This window comes from Nicotiana attenuata, chromosome 7 (assembly GCF_001879085.1).
Source record: "Nicotiana attenuata strain UT chromosome 7, NIATTr2, whole genome shotgun sequence".
NCBI classification, from domain to species: domain Eukaryota; kingdom Viridiplantae; phylum Streptophyta; class Magnoliopsida; order Solanales; family Solanaceae; genus Nicotiana; species Nicotiana attenuata.
In genome coordinates, this window is record NC_031995.1 from 87,908,362 (window position 1) to 87,921,150 (window position 12,789).

Here is a 12,789-nt window from a genome sequence, read left to right on the forward strand (position 1 = left end):
GAGTAGATGTTAGAGCAATTCTTTTGTCACCAGACAGTGTTTGTATAATGTGGTTTCTTAATCAAGACACGGCTCTAGTGTTGTACAGCCTTGTCTTTGGAGAAGGAGCAGTGCATGATTTTCCATCACTTGTTCTCTTCACTACAATGTTTGATGTTGGAAGATTCAACAGAGGCTCTGTTGTCCTTGTTAGCCATCTGCTTCTTTATCATTATGGTACTACGAGTATAGCCAGAGAACCAACCATCTCAAAGGATAAGCTTTATTTGTTTTCATTTGAAGAATCTGCAGCAATCCCATTTTTCTGTGCAAAGAATGGTTTCTCATGTTGTTTGAAAGAATTTTATTTTTCATCTATTACTACTAGACAAGGTTCAATGCTCACTTACATGAGGCTAATATATTGTGGAGAAAGTGCTACTAACAGTGCTCATAACTCGAACCTTGAGGACAAGGTTCTTTTTGCGGATGGGAGTATTGTTGTGAACCAAGTTGAGTTAGGAAGGGATTATGGGCCAGAAATGTCAAACGACGCTGATCCAGTTGGGACATTTGGGCCAGAAGTTAAAGTGAGAAGAAGACCAATGACTAAACACCCGAATGGAATGCTAGGACGTTATATTTGGGATCCAGGGGGAGATACAGGAATGCGAATTATGTTGAAGCCTCGGCTGAGTCTGTTCTTCTCATCTCCTCTGCTGAACCTGTTTCTCATCCCCTTTCTTCTTAGCTTTAGATCTACTCTCTAATTCCTTTAGTGTTGTTTTCTACTATTGTATTGCTATTTGATTATTGTAGTTCCGTTTATTGAGTTAATATAATCAGTTGGTTTGGGTGTAATATCCAGTTGTTACATAAGATCAGACCTTTCCAAGAAACGTGTACTGTAAAACCAAGTTAGTGATAGTAATTAATTAGCACAGGCTGAGTCACGGGTGTTGCACAAGGTCTATTATGCCTTTAGGAGTACACTGCATTGAATTGTTGAAACACGTTCCTGCGTTTTCACGAAATCTTATTAAGTAAGTAATAATAAGAGATTGATTCAAAATTTATCTCATACTATTTGTTTTATTATTGTATTTACCTATACGTACATTATTTAAACTGAAATTAATGATCTAGCTGAATCCACTAAACTCACCTACGACATGAGCTTAAAATCCTTACTTGATACTATATTAAATTAAGTGAACCACACTATTTAAAGAACTTAAAATGTTCGATTTTAGGAGACCGTTAAAGTTCGATTTCGTTCGATCGAGTTCAAACTTAATGCAAATGTATAAACATAAGAAATTAATATTTTGGGATCCCGAGTCGTGAATATTTTACAAACAACAACTTTTATTGCTTACAAACCACTTACACGATTACATAGTAGAAACAAACTCATATAGTTAAAAGAAATGCCACATATAGCTCATGCCCAATTAAGAAAGATAAAGACATTATCAGATTTCTTAACCTCAGGTAGAGTTAATTAATTAGCCAGTAATCTCAATGGTTTTGACCTCAGGTTTCTTGATCTCCTGCTTAGGAATGGTGACAGTAAGAACCCCATTTTCCATACAAGCCTTCACCTCATCGAGTTTAGCATTTTCAGGGAGCCAGAACTTTCTGCAGAACTTGCCACGTGGTCTCTCGATACGTCGCCACGTCTCATTCTCCTTCTTCTGATCTTCTTTATCAGCAGCACCGATCTCGCCGCTAATTTGCAGAACCCTTCCTTCTTCAACTTCAACTTTAACTTCTTCTTTCTTTAAACCTGGAAGATCAGCTTTGAACACATGAGCTTCTTGAGTTTCCTTCCAATCAACTCGTGGGTTGGAAAATTTAGAGGTTTCATTAGTTGAGCCAATTAGGCTAAAGGGTTGGAAGATATCGTCAAGCAGTTGAGGAATCAGTGCCATTTTTGAAACTGATAATAGCTGAGTGATCGATCACTTTCTTGGAACTTTTCTTTTTGTTTTTTGTTTATTCTGGGATTGACAATTTAATTTATGCTAATATTTATAGGGAAAACTTTAGGGTGCTTGAAATTTCGAGGGTCTTCTAAAGTAATAATATCATGTCTTCTAACCTGGCATCTAGAGTTAGCTAGTCTTTGGTATTACTGGTGTTTTCTAGAGCAATTTAGTGTCGTCAAGTAGAGTATTTATCATAAGATAGGATGATAAAAATGGAAAGTTTTGGCTTTTGCTTCTCAATCGTTTGTTTTACGATATATAAAGTGTAATTTTTTATTTTATTTTTACTAAGCAGATCATCTAAATGATTTTTGTACGTCTTTGAACTGTGAAATTTATAACCATAAAAATAATATAGGTTATCTGCTACAATAAATAAATTAATTAATATTTTTTACATTTCATGTTTTTTTTCTTATCCGCGAAACTTCGATTAAATTTGTTCCTCTCTACTGCCAGAGTTAAACTCACGATGCTATTATATTGAACTATGAACGCAGCTAGCATCACACGTTTGGTTTTCAGAAAATTAAAAACCTATATTTAGTGTAAATTATTACTATACATGGAGGCACATAAATATGTATAGTTTATTTCTTAATTATCTCTCATAATTGAATTTAAGCACAAATTGAAGACAAAAGAAAATTCAATTGAATCGAATAAGAAAAATAAAGAAAGTCCTAGAGTTCGTGAAAGCAATGAACCAAATTTCTGTATTATTCTCAATTCCTCTTCCACATTAGGTCCACCACCTTAACCCACGTTCCTCTTTCTCTTTCTTCGTATTCTTAAATTAACATCGACAACCGATGATAGAAGATAGAAATAAGAAAGTGGGGAGAGAGACTGGTCGTTGAGGAAGAGAATTTAGGATGAAGTTTTGGTTTTGGTTTTGGGGATTTAGTTTGTCGTTTCTTTTCTTATATATTTTGTATTATTTTACTTCTTAATACAAATATTATAAATGATAAAAGTAAGAAAATTACCTATAAAATAAACATAAAGCATAAATATATTACATTAAGTAAAATAGAAAAAATTAACTATTTACATGAAATAAAGATATTCTAAAATATATTTTTTTTACAACTTTTTTCATCCTATATGATATTGTCAGTTTTCTTATATGTTCATATTTCAATAATGCTAGTTTTGCGTGAGTGATCACGCCCAACTATGCCTTATAAAAAGGATAAAGCGGTCGCTGCAAATATATTCCGATTAACAAGTCCGGAGCCGAATCCCACAGGGAATTAACCTATCAATCACAGCTATTGGACTTACACAAATTCACATATTCAATCTTCAGAGATATTTAAGTAATAGGTTGGATGTTTACTAACTAAATATTATGTAATGAAAGTGCAGTAATTAAGAACTAACTATAAACGGTTTGTAAGCAAGAATGGGAATGGTCTAAGGTTCTGATTTCCCCTCTTGTCGGAATCCTTTCCGCTATGTTTGCTATAAATTTGCCTAAGTCTTCTCTATCGATCATGAGCACTCTGACTGTCGTAACTCTCTCTCGAGTAATTACAACAATATACTAGACATATTCTCCCGAATTACACTAGCTAACTTTAAGTACAGCTCACTTAGATCGCACCCAAGGTTTCGTTATCCCTAATCCCACCTTTAAACCCTTCGTATTGATCCCTCATATACGTGAGGAGTGGTGTTGTTCAACAACTACCTAAATATGCACTCTCTCCCGAGTAATACATACTAAATAGGCACAGCCGATTGAGGGCCCTTCAATCAACAGCAATCACAAAATAGTTGAACAAACAGAGAAAATACTATGGCAAATCTATATTAACATAATAAGAAATTCATCCTTCAAGAGGTTCCATCAAAACCCAAGATTAGGAGTTTAGCTATGCATAATTGTTTTCACAATCATAACAATAGAATTCAGCATCAATGATAAAAACAAGAGGAAGAAAGGTAAAAACTCTATGCCGAAACTTCCGCCTTGCTTCTTGCCTTCAAAATCCCTTCAAAAACCTCAATACCTTCTTTTTGGGCGAGCTGGGCTTCTTATAGGTCAAGGAGAGTCGCCCCTGAACTTACGAATTAACCCCTGAAATAAAAATCCTTGGAAGGACGAGCACGGTCGCGGTTGGACCGCGGATGAGCCGCGCATATTGCCTTTCTTTCTGCCTGACACGCGGCCGCGGTTGGCCCGCGCTCCTGGAGTTCAATTCTGCCTTCCATTTTTCTTCTTCTTTTGCGCGCACTCACCTCCGATTGGCCTTCCTTTCTCCAAATTAACTCCAAACACTCTTTAATGTCCTCATAGTCAGGAATTGCTCCTGCAAAGCACAAAGTTCATAATTAGAGCCATTTGTTGTCTTTTAACATTCATATAACAATAAAGTATAGCTAAGTTGGAGCGTAAATGGTAGCTAAACTACATAATTATAGCCTGCTATCAACACCCCACACTTAAACCATTGCTCGTCCCCGAGCAATCAACCATACTCTACAGAGGCCTACTTCACTAAGCAACTTTTCTAACTCATCACACCAAGAACATATCACAAGGATTGAGCCCAGTAGTGTAACATCTTCGCCTCAAGGGTTGACTCTCACATGCCACGTACTACTCATAACTTACTCACTTACTCTACGCAGAGGTTAAGACTCACCTTTCCTTCACGAATCAAGTGCCCTCTCATAACAACCGAGAGTAGTTCCACACACAAAACAAGTTAAGGACACTTAGGAACTCAAGATAGAAAGAATTCACTCACTCTCAGAAGGAACATTCATATGCCACAAAAATGCACCATAGGCTTGCCCGTAGTGTACTACTCTACTAATCGAGCTCATTCAGTTTAGGATCAAGTAGGACTTTATTCGGTTATAATGTAGGCTGCGGGACGGGTAGGATACATTTAGATATAAGTGTGACTACACCTCCCTGAGCACTTTAATACATACATTTTAACATTTAAGTCCCTACTTATGTCAAACCAAACTCCACCTTTTCATCAATGTGTATTACCTCGTACTTCTTGAAGCCCAATTACATCAAGAACCACCACTTATCTATATTTTTTCTTCTCTTTTATATTTTTTTCTTTTTTTTTCTTTCACTTCAAGTGGTTCTTACTTTTCAAAACAATGCACTTTTCTCCTTATCTCATTAGTTTCACTCAAAAGCCAAACCAACCACCCTACACTTTAACTTTTACAAAGTTCATAACAATTCAAGCACTCATGAGAGGTTAAAAGGTTCAAATAGATGGTCAATTCAAACACATGGGTAAGGCTTGTAATGTGATTGCCAAAGAAATAGGATTACATGCTCAAAGGGGTAAACTGCGATATATAACAACTAGGCGGGTAAAGTATATATATGGCTCAACAAAGAAACGTCTATATCACTTCCAAGACTAAACAAAACTACTATTTCGCTTTGCAAACACACCGGGCAAGTTCTAGGCATCAAATGCAGTGCACAGAATACAACAATCCTCACACACACATGGCACACGACGCACTCCAGATTGGATCATCGAAACACTCTATTCAGAGTACTTAAGCCAAGTTAAGAACATACAACTTAAGGAACTCTAGCAAGAATCAAGAACTGAGCCTAAGCGTCATACTAAAGTATCTACTGCATCCAAGGCATAATGACGTTAAGAGATCCTCCTTCCATATCAGCCCATATCCCACACGTACCTAACTAAAAATTAAAATACTAACTAACCCGGTTCAAACAAAAATCCTTGGAAAAGAACCGCGGTCCAAAGAAAAACCAAGGGGTAATTGATACACTACCTACAAAAGAAAAATATTCTTTATATATATATATATATATATATATATATATATATATATATATATATATATATCGACTTAGACCCTCAAGAAACCCGTCGAGTGATATCCGTCGTCGGGACAAGTCGAAAATTTGAATTTCACACATTCAGACAACTAACCAAAAACCAAAATCAAGCTACGTTCCTATATATATGCAACATACAAACGAAGTATCCCCCACCCCACACTTAAAAAGATNATATATATATATATATATATATATATATATATATATATATATATATATATATATATATATACATATATATATCTGGCTTGACAAAGAAACGCCTATATCATTTTCAAGACTGAACAACCTACTATTTCACTTTGCAAACACACGGGGCAAGTTCTAGGCATCTAATACAGTGCACAGAATACAACAATCCTCACACACTCATGGCACATGACTCACTCTAGATTGGATCATCGAAACGCGCTAGTCAGAGTACTTAAGCCAAATTAAGAACATACAATTTAAGGCACTCTAATAAGAATCAACAATTGAGCCTAAGCGTCACACTAAATTATCTACTTTATTCAAGGCATAATGACGTCCAGGGATCCTCCTTCCATATCAGCCCTTAGCCCACAAGTACCTAATTAAAAATATAAAAAACTAACTAACCCGGTTCAAACAGAAACCCTTGTAAAAGAACCGCGGTCAAAAGAAAAACCAAGGGGTAATTGATACACTACCTACAAAAGAAAATCTTTTTTTTTATATATCGACTTAGACCCTCAAGAAACCCGTCGAGTGATATCCGTCGTCGGGACATACTAACGAAGTAACCCTACCCCACACTACCTACAATCAAATTATTTACATCTCTTCCTCCAGGTTTCGTAGATGCAACATACCAACGAAGTAACCCTACCCCACACTTAAAAAGATGTCATGTCCTCATGTCATAAAATAAAAAGTAATGCGAGGCAAAGGAACTTCCCTGGAAGATCAGTCTTGATCAGAGACAGTGCCGAGGTCTAAGTGACACGCCCTTCCTAACGCACGCAGCCAGCCCATGATTTTCTTCTCTGATTTAGCATTTTGGGTGGCCAAGGCATCAACTCTAGTCCCAAGTCTGTGACAGTAGTATGCAGCCCTGCCATTTCCTGCTCTAAGGCCGCCAGCCGCGTAATCCGACCGACCCTGGACGGTCCTTCGGGTTCTTCAACTTGCTCATGGGTGGGCGACTCAGCCCCCGCTTCATCCTGCTCATCATCTCCCTCCTCAAGTGTATCAGAATCATCACTATTAGCACCTCCAGGTGCCACAAGGTCCTTCCCAATAGTCACTTTATCCACCCGAAACTTTGCTTCTTTCTTCACTTTTCCATCCACGCTCAAGTTCTCCGGCACCCGTGCTGCCTGGCATAATCTAGTGAATAGGGAAGGGAAGAAAAAACCATACCTCCGCACTGGACAACGGATGAACATCTCTTCGTGAATAATCTTGGCCATGTCAAAATCGTGTCCATTCATGAAACACCAGATCAATGCAGCTCTAGGACCATTCACTTCAGTGGTGTTGGAAGAAGGGAGCAGGGGGCTATTGATGACATACAGCCAACACTTCCCTTCAAAGGTGAGTGTCGCTGGATGAAACTTCTTCCCAGGTAGAATCCACACAACTTCCTTGCCGGGAACACATATTGTTTCAAAGAACAAATCCCACGTGGTGAATCGTCTGCCATGGGCTTCATAGTAGTCCTCCGCCCCAGGATCCTGCCCGAACATGGGCAGCCAGTACACTCTCCGAATGGCCTCAACAGATGCGTCCATATTTTTCTTACGCACCGTGCAAACATCGTTCACATGTTCTGGAAGGTTCACGTAAAACTCCCGCACAACCATCAAATTAGCTTCATCCGGTTCTTCAAAGAAAATATCCAGCCCGCGCCGGACTAATTCATTGTACATATTGGGACAGTCATATTGGAGAGACCCTATATCAATACCCCTCTCTGGTATGGGCTTCTTGGATGCCTTGTGACCCAAACGGTCCTGAGCTGTGCTGGAGACAAACTTGGAACTATCATACTGACAAGTAGGAGTTGAAGCTCGTGCCTTGGAGGATCTAGCGTGGCCACTGGAGGAAGCACCGGTGGTTCGGCGTTTCTTGTTGGGCGTTATACTACCTGAAATACAGAGGATCAGCAGCGAAACATAAGAGATGTGACCAAAGGCGGTTACTCAGACTTCATCCGCACAATTGGTCACAATTTACATTCAAAACTCACTGTGGCATTTAAACAAACACTTGCTGTGCATAATTCACCGGAATCCCCAAATAACAAATTGATAATCCAAACTCAACCACAAAGAACCCAATGTCAACCACACCTGTCAAGAGACACATCTACTACACCTCGACAAACCCACTAGGGTAACTAGAGCACAATACTAAAAAAAACTACTACAAAAGAAGAAGAAAACTACTATGGAACTAAGAATTGAAATAACCCAACAATAATGTAAACAAGTGCCCTTACCTGGTGGAGTTGTATAGCAATACCGTATCTCCAGGTTTAAAATTCCGCTCAGTAATATTTCTATCATGTATCATCTTCATTCTCTCCTTGTATAATCTTGTGCTCTCAAAAGCGTGATATCTGAACTCATCAAGCTCGTGCAACTCCGTTACTCTACTTGTTCCCGCAGCTTCAATATCAAGATTCAACTGCCTCAACGCCCACCAAGCTCTATGCTCCAACTCTACTGGTAAATGACACGCCTTCCCAAACACCAACTTTTATGGCGACATGCCTATTGGAGTTTTGAAAGCGGTTCGATAAGCCCAAAGTGCATCATCTAACTTCCTCGCCCAATCTGTTCTAGTAGCATTCACAGTCTTAGTCAGCACACTCTTTATTTCTCTATTCGAGACTTCCACTTGCCCGCTTGTTTGTGGATGATATGGGGTGGCCACCTTGTGGCGTACATCATACTTCTCCAACAACTTTGCGAAGTCTCGATTACAAAAGTGAGTGCCTCCGTCACTGATTATTGCCCTTGGGGTGCCAAATCGGGTGAATATGTTCTTTCTCAAAAAACCAATTACCTCCTTTGCATCATTTGTAGGGAGTGCTGTAGCTTCCACCCATTTGGACACATAGTCCACAACGACGAGTATGTACTTATTGCTATATGAGCTAACGAAAGGCCCCATGAAGTCGATCCCCCATATATCAAATACTTCTACCTCCTGAATTGGGTTCATCCGCATCTCATGTCGGCGAGAAATATTCCCGGTTCGTTGGCACTCATCACACCCCTTTATCCATAGATGTGCATCTTTGAACAGTGTTGGCCAGTAGAAGCCTGAATCCAAGACTTTCGCAGCTGTCCTACTCCCCCGAAGTTCCCACCATATGGTGACGCATGACATGCCTGCAAAATAGAAGACTGGTCTATCTCGGGGATACATCTCCGGATCATGTTATCAACACAAATCCTGAACAGATAAGGCTCAACCCAATAATACATGCGGCAATCACGAAAGAACTTTTTTTTTTGAACATAGGAAAGGTCATAAGGAACAATACCGCTCGCTAGGTAGTTTGCAATGTATGCATACCATGGCGCTTCCTCAAGACTCGTGGCTAGTTATTGTTCATCTGGAAAAGATTCCAGAATCTTTTCTACCTCAACCTTCTTCTCAGCTCCTTCCAGCCTAGATGATCAGCTACTTGGTTCTCCGTTCCCTTGCGCTCACGGATCTCCAAATCAAATTCTTGCAGCAGTAGCACCCATCGAATCAGGCGTGGTTTTGACTCCTTCTTCGCAATTAAGTACCTGAGAGCAGCATGGTCAGTGTAAACAATTACCTTCGAGCCTATCAGGTATGACCTGAATTTGTCAAATGCGAACACCACTGCCAGCATCTCCTTCTCGGTCACCGTGTAATTTAGCCGGGCTCCACTCAGCGTTCTACTTGCGTAGTATATTGGGTTCATGATTTTATCTTTTCGCTGCCCAAGAACCGCTCCCACAGCATAGTCACTCGCATCACACATCAGCTCAAATGGTTGCTCCCAGTCGGGCGCAACTATGATAGGTGCTGTTACCAACCTTTTCTTTAATTCCTCAAAAACTACCCTGCAGTCATTAGAAAACACAAAAGGGTGATCTTTTTTCAAGCAATTTACACAAGGGGTTAGCAATTTTGGAAAAATCCTTTATAAATCTCCTATAGAAACCGGCGTGCCCAAGGAAACTTCTGATTGCTTTGACGGAAGTGGGTGGTGGATGCTTTTCTATCACATCAGCCTTTGCACGATCCACCTCAATACCTTTACTTGACACTAGGTGCCCCAAGACTATACCTTCCTGTACCATGAAATGGCACTTTTCCTAGTTGAGTACGAGATTAGTCTCGATACACCTTTTCAAAACTCTTCTCAAGTTCACAAGGCAATCATCGAATGAGTTCCCCACCACTGAGAAGTCATCCATGAAAACCTCAAATATCTCCTCTACCATATCTGGGAAGATGGCCATCATGCACCTTTGGAATGGGGTGGGTGCGTTGCATAGGCCAAAAAGCATTTGCCGAAAAGCATAGATTCCATAAGGGCAGGTGAACGACGTTTTCTCTCTATCCTCCGGGGCAATAGAAATCCGATTATACCCCGAGTACCCATCCAGAAAGCAAAAGTGAGACGAGCGCGGCCGCGGTTGGACCGCGGATGAGCCCCGAATATTGCCTTTCCTTCTGCCTGACGAGCGCGGCCTGAGCACGGCCGCAATTGGCATGCGCTCCTGGAGTTCAATTCTGCCTTCCATTTTCATTTTTCTTTTGCGCGTGTCACACCTTCTTTTCTCGAGGGGAATGTAACGACCCGACTGGTCGTTTTGAGCTCTAGCACGTCGTTCGGCAGTTTGAGGCTATGAGCAGCTTCACTTCAGGTATTATGACTTGTACGCATGGTCGGAATTGAATTCCGGGAAGTTCGGAGTTGATTTGAAAAGAGAATTCTCATTTCGAAAGCTTTAAGTTGAAAGAATCGACTAAGATTGGATTTTTGGGTAAATGACCTTGGAATTGGGATTTGAAGGTTCCAGCAGGTTCGTATGATGCTTTTGGACTTGGGCGTATGTCCAGATCGGGTTTTGGAAGACCCGGGAACGTTTCGGCACCTATTATGGAAGTTAGCATATCTGGAAGAATTTCATAAGTTTGGGTTGAAGTGCATTTTAGTGTTATCAATGTCCGTTTAGGATTCCGAGTCTGGGAATAGCTTCGTATGATGATTCTGGTGTTGGGGGCGCGATCGGAAGTGAATTCGGAAGTCCGTAGGTCATTTTGGAGTCATTTGGCGAAAGTTAGAGATTTGAAGGTTTTTGAGAAGTTTGACCGGAAGTGGAATTTTTGATATCAGGGTCAGATTCTAATTCCGGAAGTTGGAGTAGGTCCGTAATGTCGAATGTGACTTGTGTGCAAAATTTGAGATCAATCGGACGTGATTTGATAGGTTTCGACATCGAATGTAGAAGTTTGAAATTTTAAAATTCATTAAGCTCGTATTGGAGTGCGATTGGTGATTTCATCGTTGTTTGATGTGATTTGAGGCCTTGAGCAGGTCCGCATTATGTTTTGGGACTGGTTGGTATGATTGGTTGGGGTCCCGGAGGCCTCGGGTGGATTCCGGTTGGTTAACGGACCAAATTTAGAATTTGAAGAATAATTGAGGCAGCTGATATCTAGTGTAACCGCATCTGCGAGGTTTAGGCCGCAGGTGCGGAGCCGCAGAAGCGGCCATGGGGTCGCACATGCGGTTTGGGCGAAGAAGTTTAGTGACCCCAGGTGCAGAACTTTACCTGCAGATGCGGGTGCGCATCTGCGCTGAGGAGACCTCAAAAGCGGATTTTTGGCCCTGAGCCAGGTACCGAAGAAGCGGCACGTGCGCCGCAGAAGCGGGGGCGGCAGGAGCGGTTTATGCACCACAGGTGTGAAAATGCTGGAGGCAGTGAGGTTCTTTTAAATCGGGGGTTGGGTTCATTTCAACCCCATTTCTTCCATTGGAGCCGATTTTGGAGTAACTTTGAGGTTCCATTTTCACCACCAAGCAGGAGGTAAGTGGTTTATGTTAGTTTTGAGTTAAATACATGATTGTATATGGATTTAAGCATGAAAATTGGTGGAAAACTTGGGGTTTGAGGAAAAACCTAGAAAAATTTGTATTCTTGAATTTTGACCACGACTTTGGACATTGAATTGAGAATAAATTATATATTGAGTTCGTGAGGTTATGGTTAAACTTTATCTTCAAAAAATTTCGGAATCCGGGCACGTGGGCCCGAGGGAATTTTTGTCTACTTTTCGATCGGGGTTAGAAATTGTTATGAATTGGATTATTATGAGTAATTTAACATGTATTAATAGGTTTACATAATTATTGGCTAGTTTTGGGACGTTGTGCATCAATTCGAGTCTTTGGGAGGGTGTGGAATGCCGTTTATGGAACTTCGGAGCGAGGCGAGTCTCCTTTCTAACCTTGTAAGAGGGAATTGTCCCCATAGGTGAATTAATCGGATATGTGCTTCTATTGGGGGGGGGGGTACATACGCACGAGGTGACAAGAGTCCGTGCGTAGCTACTAATATGCTTAAGTCCGAGTAGTTTAGGACCCAAAAGCATGCTTTACTTGCATTTATTAAAATCTTGTTGTCAATTTAAAAATGCTTAAAACATATCGAACGTGTAAATGAATTTCTTAAAGACTAGTCATCGTTTCTTGATTTCTAAAAGAGAAATTGCCTTTTCTTGGATAATTGCTGCTTGATGACTCTTGATTGACTGTTTGAATGTGTTTATATATTGTGGAACGGGCCGAACGCCTCGGTAGATTAAATAGATGCATCCATGGTCCGCGCCATTGGACCCTCTGGCGGTGCACAGTTTAAATATATCCAGGCCATACGACCTCTACATGATTTGCGCATGCTTGTATTGCTTGCCTTGAAATTTATTGAAGTTGAT

General features: G+C 40.4%; 1 protein-coding gene across 1 annotated transcript; it reads right to left on the reverse strand.

The window, feature by feature from the left end:
- On the reverse strand, nt 1,324-2,175 carry LOC109230573 (class I heat shock protein-like). The gene has a single exon (XM_019396047.1). The coding sequence runs from the start codon at nt 1,911-1,913 to the stop codon at nt 1,488-1,490; it is 426 nt and encodes a 141-aa protein (XP_019251592.1). The 5' UTR covers nt 1,914-2,175; the 3' UTR covers nt 1,324-1,487.

What these genes read in the sequence shown, in the direction of transcription:
- LOC109230573 (XM_019396047.1), bottom strand. Translation starts at nt 1,913, where the DNA reads ATGGCACTGATTCCTCAACTGCTTGACGATATCTTCCAACCCTTTAGC.